Source organism: Anguilla anguilla, chromosome 12, assembly GCF_013347855.1.
Source record: "Anguilla anguilla isolate fAngAng1 chromosome 12, fAngAng1.pri, whole genome shotgun sequence".
NCBI classification, from domain to species: Eukaryota; Metazoa; Chordata; class Actinopteri; order Anguilliformes; family Anguillidae; genus Anguilla; species Anguilla anguilla.
Window position 1 is genome coordinate 21752150 of NC_049212.1, and position 26206 is coordinate 21778355.

The 26206-nt window shown below is 43.8% G+C and overlaps 2 protein-coding genes across 4 annotated transcripts; one reads left to right on the forward strand and one right to left on the reverse strand.

Annotated features, from left to right (window-relative positions):
- Window positions 1–11739: 11739 nt before the first annotated feature.
- aasdhppt (aminoadipate-semialdehyde dehydrogenase-phosphopantetheinyl transferase) lies at window positions 11740–20319 on the reverse strand. 3 transcript variants are annotated; one of them, XM_035385191.1, is made up of 7 exons: window positions 20251–20311; window positions 19984–20144; window positions 19136–19361; window positions 18090–18211; window positions 17263–17424; window positions 14243–14311; window positions 11740–12312 (listed from the first exon to the last, which is right to left on the reverse strand). In XM_035385191.1, exons 2-7 carry the CDS (start codon window positions 20134–20136, stop codon window positions 12088–12090), a joined length of 957 nt encoding a protein of 318 aa, XP_035241082.1. In that variant the 5' UTR covers window positions 20137–20144; window positions 20251–20311; the 3' UTR covers window positions 11740–12087. The 3 variants fall into 3 exon arrangements, with proteins under 3 accessions (XP_035241082.1, XP_035241083.1, XP_035241081.1); XM_035385192.1 differs by lacking the exon at window positions 19984–20144 and having other exon boundaries at window positions 20251–20319; XM_035385190.1 differs by having other exon boundaries at window positions 19984–20310.
- A 1095-nt stretch (window positions 20320–21414) lies between these two features.
- Window positions 21415–25873, forward strand: msantd4 (Myb/SANT-like DNA-binding domain containing 4 with coiled-coils). Its single transcript, XM_035385193.1, has 2 exons — window positions 21415–21966; window positions 22151–25873. The coding sequence occupies exons 1-2, from the start codon at window positions 21505–21507 to the stop codon at window positions 22832–22834; spliced, it is 1146 nt and encodes a 381-aa protein (XP_035241084.1). The 5' UTR covers window positions 21415–21504; the 3' UTR covers window positions 22835–25873.
- Window positions 25874–26206: the final 333 nt, after the last annotated feature.

The following is a 26206-nucleotide window of genomic DNA, read 5'->3' on the forward strand; positions in this document are numbered from 1 at the left end:
CGTCAGTCGGCAGTGCAGATGAACAGGAAGCACACAGCTTAGACGTCACATCATGACCACGTGAGGACGTGCAGCGGATTAAGGCAACTGGGGAGCGGTTTTTGGGCCCCATCCTCTCCAAAACAACCAATGTGCAGTGACTGGAGACCGGAGAACCTCATTTTCCAAAAGAGAGTTGAAATTGTGCGCAAATAAGCAAACAAAATAAACTGAAATAGCACAATCCAAAGCCATCAAAGTGCCATTAGGATAAAACCCTAAAAAACTCTGGGGATTACCATGCTGGGGAGAAGTGATGCATGGACTTCATTACTCTGTGGATTGTTTTCGTCTTTTAGTGCTGCTTTTGCTTCATTCTATGACAAGTTTGCATTTCTTTTTCAATGAGTCGAGACATTTTGCCGTTTATCCCAAAAAGTATGCTTTAAAAACGCAAATACAATAATGGCATCTTAGTAGTTTTCATTTTCTGGTCATTACCGTAGAACTAAATGTGCATTATAGACAGACACAATGCTCTGTAATGATTACTGAGTCTGAACAGCCTTAATCTGGCCCAGATCTTCAGTGGCTGTTGGCTTTGTGGTCCTGCAACTGCTGTGACTGGCCCCAAATTCTGGCTCTGTCTGATAGACACACTCAGTAGAAAGAAGTGGGAAGATGAGGAGGTTAAAGAGCTCTCTCTCTTACATGCACCCTTGGCAAGCCCCAATAATAGGTCAGAGCTGAAACCGTCCCCTGTAATATGACATCCCCATCCCAAACCAGCCACATCGAGAGGGAGAGAAAAAGAGAGCATGAGAGAGGGAAAGTGGCAAAGGTGAATAACGGACACCTGAGGGCTCTACCTTTCTTAAATGTAACGTTAGTGGCAGTTGGGGTGGGGGTGCCTCTCGTTTGATAGCTGATCTCCCCTGATCCCCCAATGGAGGGACTCCAGTTTCGTGGAGAGAGAGAAAGGGTGACTGAATGAGGACACACTGTGATTCACCTCAGCGTCCAGAGAATTGAGTCCAGGCATCAGGCTTCATTAAACAAGCTCAGTGGCTTTGTGCAGTGTGTCAAACGGGGGGAGGGGTGGGTCGGAAGGGCCAGGCATCACTCTGACCTGCACTTGAAGTAAGACTGCCTTTCATTCATAACTGCGCTTTATTAACAGTTCAGCTAACCTGTGGGAAAGCCAAGCAGCAGGATGCAATAGGAGCAAAGCTACAACTTAGTAACAGCAGGAATCACTCCTAATGGCTTAAGTCTAAGAGTGAAGTACATGTCACCATGGCTTAAGCATGTCCTGAATCAAATACTTCAGGTGGTGGATACTGAGTATGCAAAGGTTGCGTCTATTGGTTCAGTCAAGTTGTGAAACATTCAATACGGCTTCGAGCATGTCTGAAGAGAGACCCACGGGCTGGTTTTTACATTGCAGTGCAATGTGTTCACTCTCCTCCCTGATTCGACTGCCTCCTTACGCATGCAGGTAGGCCCCAGTGAACGCTCTGCAGTCTCGGAGCTCTCCGGACTCCTCCCATATCCTCACCACAACTGCGGCTGATCCTATCTCCGGCTTTTGTCCTCCTCTGACGCTCACGCAGAGATCAGAGAAATAAAAACAGTGCGTCACGCCTCCCCCCTTTGTCTCAATCAGATAGAGCTCGGGCTGTACCGTGGAAGGCCGACAGCGAGAGGTTCTTTGGTGAAAGGCGGCCGGCTTTGTCCGCATCCCCGGCAGACTGGTGAGGCTATGAGAGAGGCTTAATGTAGCACAGTTATGACATCTCTACCCTGGTCATGCAAATAAAATACACTGGAATTTCAGAGGCGGAGAGGTATGGAGAGACATTGAAAGAGGGTGATATAGATAGGGTGAGACAGAGAGCGATCGTGATCAACAATGTAAAACAATAGTCTCTAATAAAATGATCCCTTTGAGATGCAGCTCCGGGCTTATTGAACATCTGTCCTGAATTGTAGGAAGGCACTTTAGCTCTGAATACCTGGGGGGTATGAGCTTTCTCACGGCATGGCTCAGTGGGAGTGCTATTTCTTCTGGAAATTCAACATTCAACTGAGAACAGTTACCTAAAAAGACTCCTTGGGAATGAAGTCTCTCTCCCTCTCTTTTGCTGCCTCTCTCTCATATACTGCCTATAATGTACTTATGACATAAAAACCGCCCTTGGCTCTTACTGGTTATTATCTATGATACTGTATTTTATTATGTTATCATCGGTCTATGCCCTCCAGGTATGGGATTTGACACATTAATGATACTGCCACATTAAGATATTTAGAGTCATTTATCCATTTGGTCACAATTGCCTGTGGTCTGGATATTTTTCAGCACCTCGTGTTTCCACGGCTGTTTGAATTAGCATTTTTTCTTTTCGAAAAAAAAATCTATAATTGTTGTGGAGGACGTAGTGAGTTCATCTTCCAGATATATGGTTTTTCATTTAGAGAGATTAGCATCACATTTCATAATGTCTCCTCATATCTCTCTGAGTTTATAAGGACCAGAAAGGAACATGAATGAGCTAATACCATAACGGCATCCGTATCTGGGATACTTCTGTTCAGCATCTCAGAGCACTGTATATGCCAGGGGTATTTCTGGTGCCATGCTGATTATTTCCGATTACGCCCTCGGAAGTGGCGGCTTATTTGGCGTACAGCTCACTCTCTGGGCCCTCAAAGGTTCAAACTGACTTTAAAATGACAGTAGCCGGGATTCTGACTGCCAAGCAGACGCTGCAGCTAACCCAGTGGTCAGGCACACGCTGCGCCCAATGGGAACGTCCGCGGTGAGCGCGCTGATGCACTGTGACACCTGGTCCCGTGGGATGATGACGCTGCGCCCAAAATAAGACCACCTGAGGATCCGCGCATCTCTGGCTTGACAGCTTCACAGATATGATGTCAAGGGTTGCAGATGGAACCACTCTCACCCCTTTTTCCTTGGCAGGCAGAATATAAAAAAGGATGCTTGCAAGATAGGCTCATTGTATATAGCAAGATAAGATCATTTTAGGCCTAGCCTTTAAATGTTAGTGCAGCGTAAATTTTGAGCAGATAGCAGTGAATTGATCGGTGAGACACACAACCCCCACATGCCATAGCAGAGGGGAATAAGTCACATGACACAGCATGTGCGTTAGGAGTATACAAGGCACCACGCACTCAAAAGCATAGGCAGACAGACGTGCATTACTGAATCCAAAATGGCGGTGATTCATTTAGCACAAGGCCTGAGCTTATTCTGACAGAAGGCATTGAACTCCTCAGGGTTTGTTGATATCCATAGATGATCCTGGCAAATCCTCAGTAAATTAAACTTTAGAGTTTAAAACCTAATGTATGCCAATATAGACGTGCATACATGGCCGGCTGGTTTGACCAGGAGGCTGTCCCATGCACTCCTCCTCCCTCCCTGGCACATCGCCCCACCCAGATGGAAGAAGCATTACTCTGATCATGACAACTCCCTATTAGAGTAGAAATTTGCCAGCTAAATACCCTTACGCAGGGCAACTTCCATAGCTTTATTTTTAGGCATTATCCATTTATGTAACTGCATTTTTGCTAACGTGGTTCTACTTCAGCATCTCTTGCAAGGGTACAGCAGCAGCTGTCCATCTGAGATTTGAAAACACATCCACTTGGGTTAGAATTCAGTTCATTAACAACCATACAACAATGCCACTAATATACTGGGGTTCTCCTTCACACAGTCCATCAGAGCAGATTGCAGAGGTCTGAACCCACCCGCAAGGGCCGAGGGTGACGCAGACTGGGAGGCCATTCATCCCCTCATATTAACCCCATCGTCTCCTTCCTGCTCACTCCACCGTCTAGCACGTTCATCACTCTTATTCTCCTTCCTCTTTTCACCTCCTTCTGCTCTACCTCCCCCAACACGGCAGTAAAGAAGAACAAAATAAAATCACATAAACCAGGCTGCGTTACTAATGTCGACAGAACCCAAACCGTACACAGTATCTCTGTAGCAGAATAATGTGGCCAAATCCCTAGCATGCACAGCCTCCATGCCTCCGGCCGCCTCCGCAAGCTTTTGCGGGCGACGGGCAAAATTCAATTAAGTGGCTGCATTCGGTCACTTTTACCATGCGGAGTCATTACTCTTTGGCTGGTCTCCGAGGGCCGTTTCGACAGGGGACGGCACGCCCGGTCGCGCCCGCCACCGGGACACTGCGGGCACACCTGGGCGCGCGCCAAAGCCGCCGTCCCCGACTGAAGGAGACGAGGTGACAGATCCGCCCGGCGACAGACAGCACTAACCATTTCTCTGGCCAGATGCTTACGCTGTGTGCTATTTCCCCAGTTACGTCCCCCCAGCCTCTGCAGGCGCTCAGCCAGTAGGCTTGATTGAATTAGTCTGCCCGACTGGACGCATCACGTTTTGCTCCAGATTCTAAAATGGCCAGACTGTGAAGGATGAGCCGTGGACTGTGTGTGTGAGCGTGCGTGTGTGTGTGTGTGTGTGTGTGTGTGTGTGTGCTCGTGTGGGACACCAGCAGCAGACACTGTGGACAAATTTCCTCTAATGGAGGGAAGGCACCGCTGTCTGCAAAAATAAATGACACCGGGGAGAAGGCAGAGGTGAGTATGGCTGTTCTTAAGTGCAGCTGTACAGAACTGAAGAGAGGGGACACAATGTGACAGCTCCTAGCATCCTCATCTGGCCTTCGCTGCTCTCTCTGATTTCCCTGAAAAACAGCAGCTGGTGCACAGCCTCCTCGGGGCATGCCAAAGTACCACAGGGCGTCACTTCACTGCAAATTCTCAACTGGTGACAGAAAATTGCAGAATATACTAAGGCCTGACACCTGACATTGCCTGTATTGTGAAAAATTCACAACACAAAGTTGAAAAAGGAAAATGTCACCCCTAGTTTTACAGCTAATGTTACCAAAAAAAATTCACAATCAACACTGTGTAAAAGGCATGTGCATTACACTCCACATAAGTCTGATCTCACCTGGAAAAAGAAAACACAATTGCCTTTTTCTGACATACACAGATGCAATCTTTTCACCGAATGGAATGGAGTGTGGTCAGTGAAACACGCCATTAGAAAGTCATCTTGAAGTCTGGTGCTGAAAATATCAAAGCAAAATGAGTTCAGATCATTTTCCATAAAAGTAATGACACAAAAGTAATTTCTTGTGATGTACCAGGCCTTTAAAAACATTTGATATAATTCTTTTGTGTCTCAAATCTATCGTGCTTACATCTTCAAAGTGCCTTTATCACTTGAAATATCGCTTTGTTCACCAGCAGAGCTCCTATATATCTTTTCTAATACCATCACTCCAGGTGATTGTTCTCCATTGTCACTGTACAACCGCTCTTTCATGTTAGCAACAACCGGTATATTAAATGTGTTATCTGCAAAGCACTCTTTGACAGTTCCTTTGTTAAGAGTGTTATACGAAGTACGATTTTACTGATTGACTGAGTCTAGGACAAACTCTACAGGGCCTTACTGCTAATGTATTGCAGCTTTTCCATCATCAATTGCCAGCTTTACCTCCAAAATGCAAAGGACAATATGAGTCAGCTTATGTATGGCTCAAGTGGACAGCTGAAGGGCACTGACTAGCACCAGCGAGAGGGAGCAAGCTTCAGTCTCTGAGCTCTACATGCATTCACAATGGCAGCAACATACTGTACTGTATATCCATGTACCAAATCACTGGAACGTCCAAGATTGAGACAGTGATGGTAATTAACAGAGTTGTGGCATAGTGATGGCTAATTCAGTTGAATAACTTGTGCATTGCTCTCAACAAACAATTTGGCAGTTGTTATGACTCCCACAAATCAATCATAACAACCATATATATATATATATATTTTCTTTTACAAAACTCCAATATCTCAACATCAACTGCGTTAAATTACACCTAAATTGTTTTCTGCCAATCCTCCATCACCTCATCAACTTATGAATCAATAAAATAAATTTTCCCTCACAGAAAACTCCAATTTAAAATTACTCCAAGTTACAAAGATGCCACCTCTACTGCCAACTACAAACCAATGTCAATTCTGCCAATAATGTCAAAATTTCCTGAGAAAATTCTAACAAATTAATTAATGGAACATCTTGAAACAAACAGCTATCTCAATGATTTTCAGCGAAGGTCATCTTTGTCAGTTTTCCTATACCTTAATGAACATCTGTACATCAGATCAATAATGACAATATCACTTGACTTCAGGAAGACCCTGTTAGTCAAACACAATTGCTGAACAAAAACCAAGGCATTCAATCTATCAACTTCCTCAGTTCAAATTATGTTGTCCTACCTAGTAGGATGCTTGTGAACACTTTCAAATTCACCCAGTCCCCATGTAACATGGGGGTACCTCAAGGGTCCACCTTAGAACCACTATTATTAATGTGATATATAAATGATTTGCCCACAGTATGTCAACATGCAAATTGTCTTTTATATGCTGATGACACTGTACTTTTCCTTCCAGGCTCAGACCCAAATCAAACCAACTGGAAATCTAACAGCTGACTTACATTCCCTTTACAATTGGCTACATTAAAACCATCTGTCCATAAATACAGAGAAAACGTAATGTATGTATTTCCGATCTCTGCAAAAACAACCCTCCATAAATACCCCCACCATCCTGGCACAAAACCCACTCAACATCACAGACATGTACAAATACTTGGGCATTATTCTGGATTCTCACTTTACATATAGGCCCTCTCAATCAAAAGATGTTTGTTTCCCACAAAATCCAGTCATATATCTCACAACATTGGTATCTTATGCTTATTTGAATGCCAAATTATTGTCTACTCTATCCTACTGCCTTCCCCTCTGGTCACAGACAATTAAGGATGCATTTTAACCAATTGCCAGATTACACAACAGAGCATATAAAATGTGGACCCACCACCGTGCACCTATTTAATCCGAAACTGCCATTACTTTTGAAAACTACTGCACATTTACCTCTATAAAACTTCATTATCAAATGCAATGAAACTACCTCAAAATGAACTAACTCAAATCATCTGTAACCTCCTACCCAGACACTCACTTCAAACTACCGTACCACACATTCAACCAATGACATCCAGAACCCTGTATCACACCTTAAAAATGGCAGAAGATCCTTCCACCATCAATACATAAGAAATTGAAATGACAAGTTACTTCATTTCATTGCACATATGCATTTCATTTTGCATATGGTCTCAGATCAAACCAATCCTTCTTCTTTCTGAGCACCCAGCATGTTGAATGAAATCAAAGCACATGTAGTTTTCTGCCAAGCTGGTTTAATCGAACTTGACATGCCACAGCCAAGACAATCAATCTGAAGCATTTTTAATTAAACACATTTCATTACTCCCCTCGCTTAAACAGAAATTCCTTTTCTATCAAGGCAGTGATGTTGTACAAATGGATTACAGTCATGCATATGTTCACCATAAAGAGCTAATCTGGGCTATGTTTTATACAAATATCACTGTGTGTACACAGCACAGTTTTGAGTATTTTTTAAAACTTTAATAATATCAATGCAGTGACAAGCTTATAGAAGTTTTAGAAATATCAATTAAACTGTAGAATGCTGTACAATCTCTGAATATATATTCCTTGCTACAAAAACTTAAATTATATGTTCACTCGAAGAATGATGTGTCTGAATTGCATTTTTATTCAACCACTGAATGACAGGCATGAAGTGTCAAACACTGATGTTTCTCTCTGCGCCAGAACACCGAGACAAAGCTAAGACACTGGTTGTGGGGGGCCCTGTATCTAATGTCTTCAGGGAGATACAATTTACAGCATCCAACATTATAACCAGTCATTACTCAAACGAGCCAGTGACAGCAAGTCCCTTTACGGGTCATCGTAATCAATCTATCAGAGAGAGAAAAGGCTATTCTACCTTCAACATGATTGCAAGCGACCACTTCTTTTTAGATTTAAGTATTTTTCCTTTTTCTTCCAACAGCATATATCAATTTGACAAGCACCAGGTTGAAATGCAACAGTACCACATGAACCCATTTGTATTCCTAGAAACAAAATGTGCATACCTCATTGTCACATCCGATTATAAAATATATTTTTAAAAATTTTGTTCGATGCCTTTTTCCACACAAATAATGCAAACAATTTTAGGTTTTATAGTTAGAAGGTAAAAAAAGAAGCTTTAATGTATGTTAGGTTACTCATTAGAAGAAACGCATGCTAATAGGCAATGCTGGTCTATGATTTGTCTGGTACTATATGTGACTTGATTACAACAACAATTTATGCCATAAAATATAAAAGATATCAGCTTTCAGACTTTTCAGAGGACTTCCTTGAAATAGTTATTTTACATAGAACTGAAGCTAAGTTAAAGCTATAGGGCAAAAAATACAATTTCATGACTTATTTAGACCTCAAATGAACTCTTATCAGTTTGACTCAACTACATCCAAATGTGTTTTGGTTTACACATGATGGATCATCTTAAGAGCGTATATCTCTCTGTGTGCCAACTGCTCACATATTCTGTGAGCACCTATGAGCTATGACTCGCTGTCTGGCAAGAGTCAGGTGTCACAAGCTAGGCTTAAAATATTACCTGTCAACAGCCACGGAAAAACAAAATCAACCCGAAGGCCATCTTCCAGCAGCTGCTTCCAGAAAGCTTTTTCCTCCAGAACCAGAACAAACGAGAAGCCCATGGAAGAAGAAAGACGCAGTGACAGAAAGATGGAAGCACTGAGGGAAAAACATGCTACACCGAAGCACAACAGAAATGAGGCCGCTGTTGAGCATTCATTTGATCCACTGTTTATTTCGTGACATTTTATGACTTCAAAATAGTACCCCCATCACACGGTACCTGACTGCAAGGATTTCCAAACTTGAGCAGCACGTCAGCTTCGATTCCAGTGATTCTGCAGGGACATCGTAACATCTCTGACAAAGTGACAGTGCACTCTCTCAGGATTTTCAAATAAATAAAAATGACTTGTCTGTGCTACCTAGAAGGATTTATTACTGCTACCCAGATCTCGTGTAACAGAAACAGTAAGTTGGATCTCCTTTGTGCTGTGCCTACATTTCAAAGTGTATAACTGCCAGCCTGTGAAATATCATCATTTAATTTGCATGGTGGACAAAGGTAATGTTTGCTGTTGAAGCATTTACAAATTACCCGTGCATAAAGCTGGATGTTGAGGCAGCTGTGGTAAACGACCTGTCACAAGCATGCAATAGAATAGTGACAACTTTTTTATTTTAGAAAATAGAAATCAGTGTGCAGGCATAGGTCTTCAAGCCTGGGATGTTATATGGCTCTTTTGCTGAATAGATTTACCATTTATAATCGTTTTTTTATCAGAATGTGTGTACATGTCATTGCCTGGAGGCATGGACAGATGGAAAATCCAGGTTCAGAATGTTAAAATCCTCCCCGGTATTTTGTTCCAATCACCTGGATTTACTAATGAGCGCAATTCTTCAGCCAGGATGTAGAACTGATTTTTAGTTCTGGCTGAGTTCATGGGTAGAAGAAACACATAACAGGACTTTCACTTCCTGACCCCTGGACTTAACCCTTCTGTTGGTCTGGGGACTTTACTGAGACAGTTGCATCGAGGGACTGTGACACATCGTACACCCTACTGAGTCACTAGCGTGGAGAATGCAGACCCACTCCCTGCACCCCCCCCCCCCCCCCACAAACCTAGGCCTGAATACACTAAATCACTATAATTCTCTTCAACACAGCAGGGAAAAATACTTAAGTCAATTCCTATAAGACATTCTATTGCGATTAAAGGTATTGCATTGTACCTCCAGCCGAGCACTTTGCCTCTAGTTCAGCTACTTGCCTCCTGCATGCTCACAGCAAACAGAACATTATATACTCTAGTTGGCATTATAATTCCATTTTTTTTGTTACCTCCACTCCAGAGACAGGATAGGTCAAGGTATGACAATATGTGGTGAGTGTGGTGTGTATGTTTGTGAGTATATAGACCTTGAATGATGATGTCCTCTTATAACACCAACACTACAAGAATTTCAATTGTCTCATGACTAAGGCTACTCCCTACAAGTGCCCATTCATCAAGATGAATGATATTTTTCTCAAGATGCTTTAAGCATTAATCAGTTGCTGGGATAGCAAGATCTTGAAAACTACGTTAGACGTGAATGAAAGGTACCACGCTGCACATTTAGACACTTTTGGAAACCATGCGCAACTTTCAAATGGCACTGATAATAAATGTTTGTTACTGTCCATTCACTGTTTTTCCAGCTTCTTGTTGTTTGCTCCTATAGCATTGATTTAGCCAATCTTACCTGAACGTGAAATATTCTTTTAGATAAAACTATCAGCCTTGTAAATAATTAGGAAACAAAAAATGGACCCTTAGGTCTACAGAAATTACATTTTCAAAAGCTACATGCCAAAGGCTTATTTAAAAACATCATTCACTGCTCAAATACCCACGATAAAAAGTGTTCTGAACACTTAAAATGCTATGGAGTTTTGTAGTCCCCACATTCCTGTACCTCTTCATCATACACACCTTTGATCTCATTGCATAGCTGTAAGCTAGCTTGTATGTTTCAAATGAAGCCATTGAAATCCAAAAGGAAGTAATAGCTAGTATGACAGAAAATGGAAACCTTTCCAAAAGCTACTACCGTAAACACCAAAATAATTCTGATGCAAGGGCACGTAGTATATAGTATATGTACAGTGAGCTCCATGTCTGGTACAAAGAAATGTTTTCTCTTGATTTGGCTCTGTACTTCACAATTTTCGATTTGTAATCAAACAATTCACATGTAGCTAAAGTGTGTATTCTCAGCTTTTATTCAGAATTTTATTATAACTATGGTGAAGCCAAAGGCAAATTTCCACAAAAATGGACAATAAAGTATCTATCTATCTAAATTAACATATATATGTACATTTATTTAGCAGTGGTTTTCGGGGGGGGGGGGGGGCTATTTGTTTAGTGGCCATCTTTATTTTACAAAGCCAGTGGCTGGTCACCCCCTCACTCAGAAGTGCAATGCGGCAGGGGTGAACGGGCCAGCACCGGTCTGGTCTGGCAGAGCTTCCAATGTCCACCCCTAACAGGCCGCTAAATGCCTCCTGACAAAAACAGCCCCGGCAGCAGATGGGGTGCGAGGAGGATGGTTGACAGAATTGAGGCAGCTGAGGGGGGGAGGAAAGGGGAAGTGAAAACAGAGAAAACATCCATGGGAGAGACCGATGAAGAGAAAGAGGGAGCTGTGAAGGAAATGAAGCGGAAGGGGAGAAAAAACACACAAAAAACAGGAGAATGATAAACAGAGAGAGACCAGAGAGAAGGACAGGAGGAATAATTAATTACACAACGATTTGATCTAAATGATTAGATTTCCTGTAAAGCCACCGCTGATATGGCACGCCGAGCGAGGCGGCAGGGGGGAGGGTAGCTGCGTTTGCCATCAGTGAAAAGGTAAAACTCAAATAAAGAACTCTGTTCTCTTCAGGAGCAAATAACAGCAATCGCAGAGCATTTCCATTCAGGGCCTCGCCCATGTTCGGCGCCCTTGATTGGGCACTCACAGACAGCGTGCGTCGCCAATGGCTGGGCTGCTCTCCCGCCGGCCCATCATCAGCGCTCAAGTGAGTGCATGAATGCCCTTGATATGGAAAACCAACGGCGTATTATCAAATCCTCCTCTTGAAAAATATCATTTTAATGAAGAGGTTATTTTTCTTCTGCAGCCTGTAAGAGACGTTCACACCACATAAATGACTATTGTGCTCTGTGTTAGGTTCAACCGAAGAGCACCCGCCTCAACAGCAGAGGAGAACAGAACTGGTGGGGTGAATGAACTAAACTGGTTCACAGCTTGGATGTTTCTTCCGTAATAAATACTTTTACTGCGTAAATACTTTTACTGCGTATATACTGTATACTATACTGCATTCGTATACAATATTTATAAGTGTGAACCTCATGCAGACAGCACAAAAACATCCACATTTACAGTAAACTGTCAAGTAGGGAAGTGGGGTTTAATGTGATTTGCCAGCCAAGGTATCACGTGTCCGGGTTTCGCAGGATGACACGAGGACTCGGGGCTGGGCGCTCTGGCGGGACGGTGCCTCCGGCTTCCTCCGAAAGCTCTCCCAGTAGGAGGCGTCTTCCTCGGCGAGGGGCGCGGCTCCCGAGACGAGGTCGCTGAAACTGAGCAGGGTGAACGCGGAAGGCGAGTCGCAGGGGAAGGCCGGCCGGTCATCCTATAAACACGAGTAACCGTCGGTCACATGATACCGTCGTGCGAGGATGATGACACAGTCCTGTTACAGAGTCCTGGCTTGTATGTAATCGAAGCAGATTCATATTCTCATTTTAAAATTCATTAAGATGAATCATTGCTTTCAATAAACAATTTCTATCACAGTAGTATACCGCAATCACAAAATAAAAAACTATTCCCCGATTCAGTCTATGAGCATTGACTCTGTCCTCTACCCAAAGACTCTGAGACACTTTGCGTCTTGGTGAATGGCAAATTCAGGCCTGATTCCTCTGCCGTTATATCCTGCTTTAGCTGAAGTGCATCTGACAGAACAGACGCAGCTCACTGAACGCTGCTCTTCCATGCGCACACGCAGGGGCAGTGAAGTGTGCGCACGTGTGGCTGACACAGGCAGGCCACGGGCACCTGACTGCGGTCACCAGAGAGTGACGGGATGACAGCAGCCGTTCGATTTTAAACTGCGTCTCTGCCGACCGCAACCAATTACGCTTTAGCCACTGGCTCTCGGGCGTGCTCGGCACAGGACGCTCCAGATTCGGCATCGCTGAACTAACCGTGACTGCCTTAGACCAGCTGCCTGGAAACTGGGCGGGTAGGCTTGGTCATTCACGAAAATTAATTTCTAATTGGCGAAAATTTAACACCTTCGGGAATTTCACTTGGATTGGCGATAGACAGGCAGAGATACTTAAATGACTTTGATGCTTAGGGTATACATCGTTCCTTTCGTATGTTAGGAAAGACACCCCCATCATAAAAACTGTGCTCTATTGCTACCGTGGGCTCAACAGCAAACACAATAGTGCCACACAGGAATGCAGAGCAAAGACTGGGCCGGGGTCAAACCTGGGAGAGGGCCAAAGCCACTGCACTCCGCTACACAATGAAGGAGAGCTCCAGCAAACCGTGTGCAACGTGTAACAACGAGGGACGTCGGCGGCTGAACTCCTGGGATACAGAATGCTCGCAAACATTGTCTGATGACAAAAGTGGCCATCACAATGGCAGCCCCCACTCCAGTCTGAACGCGCACGGCCTTCACAGGTAGCCAGCGAGCGATGTGAATGGATGGGGAGTTGCTCTGTTTCTGCGCTCACGTTCCCGAAGCACTTGCCACCTTTCAGTAACAAAGCCCGCATGTCAATGAGCGCATTAGAGAAACCGAATGCATTAGTTACCAGAGAACTGCTCGGAGTAATTAGCAAGTCCTTAATTGAATGCGGAATATTTTTTTTCCCCTCAGCACATATCTTTCTGACATAATGTGGCAGTAGACAGTGTATCGTAAGTGCCTGTTTCAAAGCAATTAGCATCTCATTAGAGGTGGAGCACTGGAATTCGGGTTACAATGAAATCCAGCGTCTAACGTGGCCTCAGGACAGTGCTGTCTGTTTCTCATCTTCATTCCAACTCAGTTCCAGTTTCGTCATTGAGTCCCTGATTTGAAGGGAACTCAAAGTACCTGTTTTTTTTTCTTTATTATTATTTATTTTTTTCTTTATTATTTTTTTATGAACCTTTATTTACGCAGGGTAGGCTGGCTGGGCATGCACACTCTTTTACAGCATGCCCTCCTTTAAGGTCTTAGTTCAGGGGTGGGCATCTCTGGAGCTGGAGGGCTTTTTGTTTCCACCAATTCCCCCAGCTAAATTAGCCACTTACCCCAATGCTGATTGACTAAAAGATTAAACCAGAGTAGACCCTTACAAATAGGGACACAAGAACAGTCATCTGCTGCCATTCATGAACTGCTAATAGCCTGCATTAACAAACATTTCAGACCACAGTATGAAATGCAGAAATGGACAAAGGCCTCCCCTCCGGTCCCTGAGCAAAATGCGAAACTTTGGACTATGAACCACCAAAACTAAAAGCGGACCTGTCTGAAAGAGTAATAAGATGCGTACGTCACCCGTGCTGCTGTCCGGCCTCCCCAGTGCTACAGCTACGTGGTGGTGTTCATCCAGCAGGCACTCCTGTGGAGAGATTCAAATCAGACCAGGTTTTTACACCCTCCATGACCCCAGCTTCATTAATGGAGCCCTTTCATGCAAAGAGGCTCCTGCAAACCAGTGGCTCGTACCGCCGAATGAAATTATATTTCCGGGCTACATTTGTAAGAGTGATGTCCTTCCATGATGGCTGATTTCCATTCAATCCACGATTATTAAAAGCTGCTTTTAATGGACATGCCATGCTGTTCAAAACAGTTGGGTTTGAAATTCACAGAGCGAGTCCCATTTTGTACTTGATGGAGGTCGCACAGAACAACCGCTAGGTAAACAATACAGCACCCTAAATGGTTTCCATTTTCCATTTCCTTCCCGCGTTGATGCAGCGAAGCATGATGAGGAGAGCGGGGACAGCAGAACACACCAGCACACTCCTGTTTCTCTGAACTTAGTTACTCAGAAAAACATCAGCGCAGGTCTCTTCAGCATCAAAAGAAATGAAGACCGCTGCTGCGGCAAAGCAGCGCGTGCATTAACAATGCTGGCAGGGCACATTAGCCAAAGCACGGTCTTAACCATTCGTTTTCAAAATGATAATGTAAAAAAATGGCCTTGTCCAGCCTTTAAAAACAAGAATTGCACCTCATTTTGGTTTCAATGTCTGTTTTGTTCTGATTTATGCCATGCAAACGTCTAAAAATAATAATTACATTTGTTGACAGAAAAAGGCGGTATTGTTTTTGTGGCCATTTGTAATTCAGGCACACATTGACTGTGCGTGCATTCAGCAGTTACCTACAGGGACACCACTGGTAAAAACCCCCCGCAGGGGCAGGAGCCGCTCGTTATTTCTGGTGACACGCTGGCGCGGACGTGCTCCATGCTAGCGCGCGCTCCGCCGTCGGCCCCCTCTCCGGCGCAGATCCGCAGCGGCTCCCCTCTGCAGCGTGCTGCGCAGGTCGCCGGGCCCTGCCCTCCAATTAACCACAGCATCGTCTTCCTGCCCTCTGCCCATAGCTTTATTAAACAGCAGTGTCGCTAGGGGCATGACCTCATAATGTACCGCCATGTCCACCTGTAGCACCATCCCCTCATTAACACTGAGTGCTGAAAAGAGTTAGGTGTGTGTGTGTGTGTGTGTGTGTGTGTGTGTGTGTGTGTGTGTGTGTGTGTGTGCGTCTCTGTGTGTGTACGTGCATGTGCCTTATAGACACCACAGGGGCCTTAAAAAGACAACAGTATTTGATTTGGTGTCCACCTCAGTGGATTAAGAAGGTGACCTCTGACCCTGTGCTGTTCATTAGAGAGATGCATCTCTGACTTTGTTCTCTTCAGTGGACGCAGAAAGTGATCTCTGATCCAATCATATCCCACTCCATAGAGAAAGACCCTGCTACAGGGATCACATGTTCAGGGTGCCACAGGTACAGCAAACAAGCCGTTATAAGAGGTTCCCAGGTTAAAATTCTAGACAGAGTGTAATTTTACTCTTCAGTAAGGTATCTGAATTATTTATACAAACATAAAGTAATATAAATGGAATGTATAAATTATAAATCTATGATATATAAGTCACCCAATATAACGGTAGCTGCAAGGAAGATAATAACAGCAGTAATGACAAAACCCTCTCCATAATCTCTTTTTAGTGGTAAGGTTATGGTTGTTTAAAGCCCTTCACTGTGGACAGGAGCTCTTCATCAATGCCTGAGAATTACTCCACTTCAGCAGGTCATCTCTTCTTTGAGATGCACATGGGTCTCAAATGAAGAAAGAAACAAACTAGCCCCCGGAAAACAAAATGGCTGTTCATCAGCTCTTAAATGAATCTGACAACCAGGTTTAATTAAACACTGAGGCGCCTGTCTTTAGCCGCCTGCGGCTAGGCTCCCCCATTCACACAGACAAGCAACCATGACCAGACACTGGGCTCCCAGTCTGCTGTCCAGCACTGATGCCTCCTGACACCACTGCGTCCAGTAGCCCGTGCTACACGGGCCCTCAGAGCCTGTCAGATGGCGCGGTGTAAAACCACAATCGTCTGACTTACTTTTAATTGCTTCTCATAAGGCTAGGCTAAGCCTTTTTACTGTTTAACGTCTTTAACGATGCCAAGATGGGTAATATAACCTGAAAGCAAGACATCTTAAAAATCTCGCTACTTGCCGCAAAACAATAAAAGAAGCTTTTGGGCATTTTGGTCGCGCTTTTGGTCTGGAGTGAGGTCTCCACTTCCGAGTGACCTTGGCAAAGCTTTCAAAGTGAAGCCCTGAGGAAAACAGAGTGATCATGAGGAGATTAGCTCTCTCCATTCTCTACAGTGTGATCAGGACACAGATCTCAGATCAGTGCTGCAGCCACTAATAGCTAAAATTAATGAAGCCCAGGGAAGCTTGGGCTCACCGGAAGGGGGTATCTGCTGGGGGTGCATTAAATGGCATCTCTGTGCACATAATTTAGACTGCATTACCATCCGGCTTTGCCAGGCAGTTATGGTTAGTCACATCTATGAGGACAAATGTGGGATTTGAGTCACGTACACACTCCAAGCAAAGCCTGCTTATGAATAAGCATAATGAATTCTACAAACTATCTACAAGGACACCTATGGTTATTCTTTGAATAAATTAAACCGATGGTAAGCACTTAGCTGGACACACCAAGTGTTATTAAATCAGTATTGTGAGGGCCATCTACTAGGAGCTATGTTCAAACAAACACAACAGGTTGTTTCGGTGAATGCTTATTATATTTCAAGAACAACATTTAAACACTTTGGCTTCTACATGGATGTGAATGTAATAAATTAATAATGAAGAGCTCTAGATGTAGATGTTATTAATAGTGATAATATGCATTGTTTCTCAAAAATAAAATATTATTATTAAACAACATCAGAGTAAGCTACACTACCTCAGAGTTGCCTTGGGGAGTCCTGACAATAAAACCTGGCTCTCCCTTTAGCCTCTACTCACCTCAAACAACCAGTCCTCTTCCTCCTCAGAATCAAGAAGCATCCTGGTCCCTCTGAACACCTGACCTTCCTGCATCTGCACAGGGGAGATGTGGAACTCCACCCTCTGCAGGTCGAACCCGAGTCCTGTTCCAGTCGCCTTTATGAAGCTCTCCTTCAGGGCCTGCGGGTACGGGAGGACGCACCATCAAAGGCCATTCTCTCTCACACATGTGACATGATCAAAGATAGAAAAACACGGGTGAACCGCACTGCAAATGCTAAAACAGCAGCGGGGCGTTCAGCTCAAAGGGACCTTGTTATCCCAAGCACGGCTGCAGTTCATTTACTGGGATATTGTACACAAAATTCTTCTTGTGGTACAAAACATAGCATTTCCCAGGACCTCCCAGCTGGAGCAGTGCTCCAATATTAAATTTGGCTGGGGGTCCCACAGACCACAGCGGCGTGCAGATTTAAACGCTGGGGAATAGGGAAAGATGATAAACATGGCATAGTGCTCTATTAAAAACCCTGCTGTAGCAATAACAGTAGCTAAAGCAGTTGAAGCCTCCCTGAATGAAACCACGTGCCACAGTGGTATCCTCAGGCAATTGCTATGGAAACTACAATTACAATTTTAGGCAATTACTATGGAAACTGGAAACAGCAAAACTGGTTAACATTGATAATCTGTGACTGATTTAATTTTGTGCCATGTTTCAGTTTTTCCAGTATACATCTTAAACAGTGGTCAAATTACCAGGCCAGAGGTCTATTATCATTTGCAGAATGTGGTTCTGTTAACATGGGAGCGGCCATGCGAGACATTAACATCGCCATGGTTACCCAATGTCGGTGGAACGTGTCCAGCTGTGCCCACTCGGGTCCTGAAGCTCTGATGGTCGTCCACTCGTGGTCAGTGAACTGTCTTCTCATGATCCGAAAAAACTCGGACACGCTGCTACTACCTATAACACCGCAATTGTAAGAAAAAATGTTTGCAAGTCTTGCTGAAATTTTCATAATTATTGTATCCTTGACTATTGCACTTCTCCCAGAAACAGGTTAGCCTGTTTATGTGCAATCTCCAGAGCAAGGAAGTGAAGAGCAACAGGGGCACCTTGTGGCCAAATGTAGAAATACATCATAACAGAGGATTTTTTTTCTCTTTAAACCTAACGTGGCTGGATTGCATTTGAATGGCATTCAATGCAAAATCTAGTTAAAACATTCAGAAATGAACAATGATTTCATGATAAAGTCACTGAAAGGTGATATCAGTAAGATATTCCCCTATTTTAATGACGTGTGGAGGAAGTGAATAAATTGCAGTCTTTGTTTCATCTCTCAGAATTTCCTGCAGGGAGCAAGCAAAATGTATTGCCTTTTCCACTTCTCAGAGAGCCGTTTGTATTGCCTAGGAAGGTCTTTGTGATTTATAAAGGATTTAGAAACAACCCTGTCTGAGTGACAGGGTTGTATAAAAAGATTATCATCAAAGTCTTGAACTTGGTAAAATAGGATTTACCGGTAAAAAAAAGGCATTGACTCATTCTGTGCTTTGCCTTCAAACCTTTGGAGAACAAGCTGGATTGTTTGATATACTGCAAGCAAATCCACACGTCTGACCAGACTGGAATATTCTTTCATGTTAAGAACAGACTGGTGACAATTCCCTTTGTCATAACACATTGCTCCCACACCATAAACCACATAATGATCAGCACATTATATATGTAATTTCACTTAATATGCTTTAAAAAGTCTCTAGGAACCGTGTGAATTCGAACCAGGTGAGATTTTGAAACACCCTTTCATATTTTCTTTTTCCATTATCTTTTAAAAGTTTAAATTTACTAATTAAAAATGAAATAATTCAGGTGGGCCCTAACCTGGCATAGCGGTCTTCGTCACGTCCACTCCCACCAGCCAGCCCTGCTCTGCAGCCAAGACTGCAAAGTCTCCCTGATGAGAGACATTAAAGTTCCACCTATGGAGCTCACTGGAGGGTGGATTGACTAAGAAGGGCTTCCCTTTGGCTGTTCTCTCCAGACGGATATGATCCCAGGAGATCCCCATCCGCTCCGAGATTAGCTTTCTCATAAGTAGACGGCCAGCCTGAATATACACACAGAAACACACATTACTTCTCTCACCACACCTAAAAACATATATTAACTGCCTAAAGGGCAGGTATGAGTCATATTTTGTTATGTGGTGAAAGGAAAATATATATAGGATTAATAGAAAATGTAAATATGCATTAGTCATTGTTTGTTGTTCAAATGTGCTTCTGCTTTTTTTTTTTTCCTTTGCAGATTCAACAGCCCACCTCTTATCAGAGGTCCAAAATCGAAAATTACATTACATTATTGGCACTGCAATTGATTACAACGATTACAACGAATACCCTCCCCGGGTGGACTTACAATGCAAACACAAGTGCCAAAATCAGGGGATGAAGTTTAGTGATGTTATGACCGAATTGTCAAACACTGTGCAAGAGATGAATCCACAATCTACTATCAAGAAAATACAGAACAATGAAAAATAACACATATTACAGAGAGGACCCTCTAAATCAATCAATAGTCATGCGGGGCAGCACTGAAACTATTCAATCATGATGGAATGTCAAAGAAGACAAAGTTGTTATCTCAAAAGGGGGCTGCTGATGCATTTGGAATCTGCATGTTATTTTTTTGTTACCGTTTTTTTTTGTTTGTTACACACAACATACCATAGCTAATTTAGCATCTTTTGCAAAAACGAACTTTCCGATTCGTTCCTTCTCCTCGCTCTGCACGCAGCGCGCGGCGAACAACCACTCTGTAGGACATGGAGTCCACGAACCGCACCGAAATGCCCAGCGCACACTGTCCATTGTGGTCATGCGTCTGCCTAAATTATAGAACGCAGTCATAAATCTCGTGATGTCACGGACGATTGTCTCTCCTTAGCTAGCATGCTAGCTATAAAAACAGAAAATTCGCGAACTATTACTTACAACATCCAACATAGCATCTGGACACGCTACAAGAAACTATCTCCGGAAGAACTCCGGTAAAGGCGGGACAAGAATGATTACAATACGCCATGGGATTTGAGTGACATATGTTGGACCAATGATAACGTAGGTTGACCCGACTGTACCCGAGGCTCTTCCGATATGATTTTGCCTTTGATGATGCGCTGATGATGATACTAAAGCTAAACCGATGATATATTTATCCTGTACAATTTCCAGTGAGTTGGTCTTCTTTTTGCTTGACAGTGTTAAGTTATTGTTTTCAATATTTTGTTCTTACAGGGCTGCGTTCGCCATAGTTACAATGATATATCTAGCTATTTAGTTCATGGTAAGGACAAGTTAGCTAGAGCTAGCTTAATCTCGAAGTAGCTAGCTAGATATGCTAATTGTAGGTAAAGCTGGTAAGGGCATGGGACAGTACCGTTCTCTTGCTAGTAGTACTATGCAAAACAAAACACATGACTGACTAATAGCTAAGTAGGAATTCCTGCGATATTTGGCTGGTAATCGTTTAAACAGTTTTTAAAATAATACAACGACTGTGTTAGCAATTCTAACTATTATTAATCCAGTTATGATGCTTGATGGCAAGCAATTTTCTCTCTGATAAACAAAATCTATTCCTAGTTCGCGTATTAACTAACTAGCTAGCTCTAGTAGCTTACTCAGCGCTGTGAATTTTTTTTTCTGGACAGCTAAGAAAGTTTCTTTAATTAAGTTTAAGCAATGCTTGTTTTAATTAGGTTAACCTGCTCACTATTGCATTGCTCATTTGAAAAATTTCAGAGAGTAGCCAGCTAACTTCGTTCAAGTAAGGTGACAACTTTCCAGGTAACTAGTTAAGAAATCGTTATCAATTATGCAGCTCGTTGTAGCTAGAGAATGTCATTATATTTTACTAGCTACATTTCTGAACACTGATGCTGTATAGTTAATTGTTTTCCCTTGTATATAATTCGTGAATTTTATGCCAATGTCACCATTCCAACATCTTAAACAGTTTTTACCATTTTTTTAGAGCATTCCTCATTCATTTAGTATTTTAACTGCTAAATTTTCCTTTTGTGTTTGGTAGGTCACCCTGACTTCACCTTTGAGCACCTCTGACGCCCTGCGTGACCTCAGTCACCTGCGTGACGGAAGCAGCTTTTGGATCCAGGCCTCATTTGGAGCCAGTATAACCTCTTGCATCTCCTCCCCAACACAATCGCCAAGCTGGATTTCCTGCAGATGAAACACCTGAAGCGCAAGCGGAAGAGCAATTACAGCGTGAAGGAGACCCAGACTCTTATCCGAGAGATCCACAAGCGCAAGGACATCCTCTTCTCCCGGCAGCAGAACACCGCCATCAATGAGCTGAAGCGGCGGGCCTGGGACGAGGTGGCGGACTGCGTCAACGCGCTGGGGGAGGGGGAGCTGCGCACGGCGGCCGAGGTCAAGCGGAGGTACCTGGACTGGAGGGCGCTCATGAAGCGGAAGCAGATCCGAGCCGAGCTGTCGGGACTCAAAAACGAGTATAACCCCTCGTCCCCGGACAACGATAACTCGCTGAGCGGGGACCAGTCTCTGGACCTGAGCGGGTTCCCCAAGGACTCGGCCTGCGACTGGCAGGACCTCTCTGACCTGGGCGAGCCCAGCAGTCACACCTCCTCTGGCATTAAGATGGAGGACGAAGAGGCTAACAGCTACAGGGTACAGCATTTTCCCCCCTCTCATTCAGGCATGACATGGTCTGGCTTGTTATGGGAGAGTAAGCAGATATTTGTTACGAGAAAGTGCAGTATTTCAGCTTAATGGCAGTACAGAACTGGGTTTAATAACTTTCTTACCTGCGAATTCAAGGCCAGTGAAATGTGGCGTTTTCTCTGTTTTGCAGCTGGAGGGTGAAGGTGGAGAGGGAGAAGGAGAGGCAGAAGGAGAAGAGGAGGATGAAGATTGTTTCCCCTCCATTCTGCCGGACATGGAGCGTGAGGGCCGTGTCCCGGAGGTGTTCGCCCACATCGACGAGTTCGGTGTGCTGAGCTCCTCCAAGGCTGCCGGCGGCCGGGACCTGGGGCTGGGCGTGGCCGGGGTGGGCGTGGCCGGGGCCGACAGCACGGGGCTGCTCATCGCTCTGGAGAAGCAGCGGCTGGACCTGGAGAAGCACCGGCTGCAGGTGGAGACGGAGCGGCTGCAGGTGGAGAAGGAGCGCCTCCTGGTGGAGAAGGACAAGCTGCGGCAGGTGGACGTGGAGCACGAACGGCTGCAGCTGGAGAAGGAGCGGCTGCAGGTGGAGCGGGAGCGGCTCCGGCTGCTCATGTTCCAGGCGGAGCGGCCGCCGCCGCCCCCCTCCTCCAAGGACTGCGACAAGGACAGGAAGCCGTGGGCGCCCGCCATAGACCTGGAGGCCGAGAAGCTCAAGCTGGAGAAAGAGCGGCTCCAGCTGGAGAAAGAACGCCTGCAGTTCTTCAAGTTCGAGTCGGGCCGCCTGCAGATCGAGAAGGAGCGCTTCCAGGTGGAGAAAGAGAGGCTGCAGCTGCAGAAGGATGGCCAGCAGATAGCGCTGCACCAGGGCCACTAGCCTGTTCAGAGGAGGCCTTTCTGTGAGACAGAGATCTGTGAGAGATTGTGGGGAGGAGACGTATCAGGACCGAAAGATCAAGAGTGCAGTTGCCTTGAAATTGTGAGTGAGGGTCGCAGGATTGGCCCGTAGGAGCCAGCGTGTGCCGGTGCGTTTTTATTCTTTTTCACTCAGACTTTGGTCAGGGCAGTAACTCAGAAGTTTGTGTGTGCAAAATGTTCAGTGATTTCAAGAGTCCTGGAGAACATTCAGGACACTGGCTGTCCAGAAACAGGTCTGCCACCCAAAATACGTGGAGTTTTTAAATTTGGATACATATTTATGTTTGTATTTTTGGCCCCAGTATTGTGTGAGTACACTGGTCGGGGAAGTACTGGTAAAAGTGGCTGTGGTCCTCTTACGTGTGTGACCCACACTGAGGATGGACATTTCCCCTCCCAGCTGTGCTTTGATACGTAAGAGTCCTACGGCAATGAATGCCTCGGTGCTTTACTTCAATGGAGCATCATTTTACTCTGAAACAGTACTAGGGGTGTGAACAGTTTATCGATTCGTTGATTGTCTGTTTTTCTTTTTTAAATTCTCAACCCATTCAAAACAAAAGATCACCGAATGTTACCTAGGCTACTTCTCTAAATGGGTAATACAGCAGGTGGGCGGGGCTTGTTGTCATTCACTTTACTTACTGACAGTTGAAAAGATGGCCAGCTTGCAAAAAAAGTGCCGTGTGGAATGATTTAGAAAAGCTCAATGAAAACACTGTTCAGTGCAAAATATGTGCTGCCAAATTCGCATACCACACGTCAACACACAAAAACCAAACATCCGAAGCCAAGGAATCACAGCAAACAAGCATCCAACTTCCTAGTGAGGCCTCGTCAGTGTGACAGCTGTCCAGCTGACATCCTGGCAGATTTAATTGCTAAAATGGTAATGAAAGACATGCTCCTCATCAGCAGTGTAGTGGGTGAACGGTTTTGGGACCTGTTGCCATTTGTTGAGTCTAACTGTACTCCCGTGCTATGTACTGTTGTGTGATAAACCATCACAGACTTGAATGTAGTGAAACAGCCACCTCTCTCCATATCATTCTATACATGTTTTGATAACCATCTATGTGAGGACAGCACTAACCACTGAGTCTCGCGTGACTATGACTTTCCACTTCATTGAAGATTGGGTGCGTTTAGTGAACAAAGAAGCATACAATCATTCTGAAAAAAATATAGCAATGCCTATTTTTTATTTTTTTAAATGTTTGAATCTCGTGATCTGCCTGACTCAAGTAGTGGGATGTCTTTATTAGCAGTATCCTACATGAAAGGGTTAAAAATTAGGTAATTTCCCTTTTAAGACAGCAACTAGTCAATGGTCAGAAATGTGTGTCGTTCACATCCCTGAACAGTACCAGTAGCATCGGTGCTGTGTAATGCACTTCACCCCCAAAGAAAGATCAAGTCTCGGACCGTTCCAACTCGTGTGTTGGTTTTGCTTTCTTCTATAAACTTTATCTTCTATAAAGTCTATAAATCAGGTGAGTCAAAATAAAATCGTGTGTCAGTTAGTGTTTGTGAAAAGTGCTGTGTGTACTGTCTGTAGGAATTTTCCGGTCAGATCTGTGCCAGTAGTGACACCAGCTGAGCGGGGTGCTTCCAGGGTGCCCAGCTGATCCAGCAACCTTATCTGCTCAGAAGCGGTTTAGCAGAATGGCATGTCCCATATAATTCACACATTTACAAAGTAGGTTCTACAATTATATAAATTGTTGGAGGTTTCGTCAGTGTGCTAAAATAAATTCAAACAAAACAGGCACACCCCCCAAAGGAGTCTGGTACTTATTTACCATTTCATCCTGTTTTTGTGCCAAGTTCATGAAGTAAAATGCACAAACTTTATGCTAGCTAATTACCGGGAGATATTCAGTAGCATAATTGCTCGATGTGGATCCCATCTCTGTCCTTCATAAAATGCAATGAGTGTTTTGAACTGGATCCACATAAGTAAGCACTGGTGCACATGCACTTTCTTTTGTGCCAAAAGCACAAATGATACAAAAAATGAAACCTGAGATTACCAGCTTACTGTTAAGTTTAAACATTTCCAGTCTGTTGCTTTTTCTTCTGTTTTCTCTATTTTCACATAAAGACACTGTATTAAGCCGTAGTTCAAACATGGGACTTGGCAACATGTAAATGTATTTTTTTTGTGCAACCAGAAGCTTCAGATTCAAAGATGGGTTTTAATCCAAAGCTGATGAATAGCTGTGTGTCACACACAGGCTGGGAAAGTTACACTTCCAGTTATCATTCACAAGAACAGGACATGCCTATGACACACTCTTCAGCGGGGGGTGTTGCTGTCCAAACCATGGAAGGGAGATGAGTTGAGCCCTTCAGAGACGTTTGGAGAGGTTTGGGGACCATTCATACCTATTTGGCAGAGACTCATCTGGCACACGAGCGCTTTGTTCTGTCAGCTCATTTTAGTTCTTACTGGAATCCTAGACTGTGAACAACTAGATATCTTTATCAGTAACTAAATATGGGCACTGGAAATCACAGTGTTTTGAAAAAAAAAAAAAAAAAAAAGTTTTTCTGAATAATCGATGATACAGTGTCTTGGAGTAGATTAAACCTTGACTGGTTCTGGTTTCTTGTCCGTAGTGCCACAAGTGCATTCTTTCATTCAGTATCAGAGTCATACATGTACATGTGTACTCCATGGCTTTCAAGTTATAAGCTGTTATTTAGAGGAAGAGGAAAATAGGTGGGAATTGTGAAAAAATGCTATTTACTGTAAACTATGTAATGTGTGTAGAACTGTTATTTAAGGATGAAGCACAGTGTAAGGTGTAAATTGGAAGATTGGTTAGCATCTTTGGAGCAGTTGTGAGATTTTGTAGTTTTCCTGTTAGACATTACCGCTGCCTTCCTGTTACTATACTGCAAATCTGATATGCTGTCAAAAGAGGGGTGAGGAATGAGAATACTGCCTGTTTTGTTGTGTATTTTATTATACAGAATAAAAAGCTCAAACTAAGTGGCATATTTGAGTAATCTGTCATAAACCAGGCTTTTAGGTTAGCCTGAGGCTGAAATGAGTATTATTTTACGAGCTCTAATGAAATATTTTCAAATTTACAGCATCAGTGGCGTATCAAATGCATCACCTCCCTGCCACGTGTTGTGTCATAATATCAGTTTGTCATGTTGCCCATAATTCTAGTTTATCGGCCAATGGCGATACCGATAGAGGCAAAAAAGAAATGGAGGCATTGGCCTTATTATGTCCTGATTAGTGTTTCAGCCTGGTGTGATTTCTTAGGCTTTCATTAGATGTACACAACACCTTCAGCATAGTATTACTTCTTTA

Excerpts from the sequence above, each read along its gene's own strand:
- aasdhppt (XM_035385190.1), bottom strand. The coding sequence starts at position 20,166 with ATGACTGCGTTCTATAATTTAGGCAGACGCATGACCACAATGGACAGT. Across the intron at positions 18,212-19,135 it reads GACGAAGACCGCTATGCCAG|GTAGTAGCAGCGTGTCCGAG; the intron begins GTTAGGGCCCAC and ends GCGGTGTTATAG. Across the intron at positions 14,312-17,262 it reads AAGAGGACTGGTTGTTTGAG|GAGTGCCTGCTGGATGAACA; the intron begins GTGAGTAGAGGC and ends ATCTCTCCACAG.
- msantd4 (XM_035385193.1), top strand. The coding sequence starts at position 21,505 with ATGAAACACCTGAAGCGCAAGCGGAAGAGCAATTACAGCGTGAAGGAG. Across the intron at positions 21,967-22,150 it reads AAGAGGCTAACAGCTACAGG|CTGGAGGGTGAAGGTGGAGA; the intron begins GTACAGCATTTT and ends TCTGTTTTGCAG.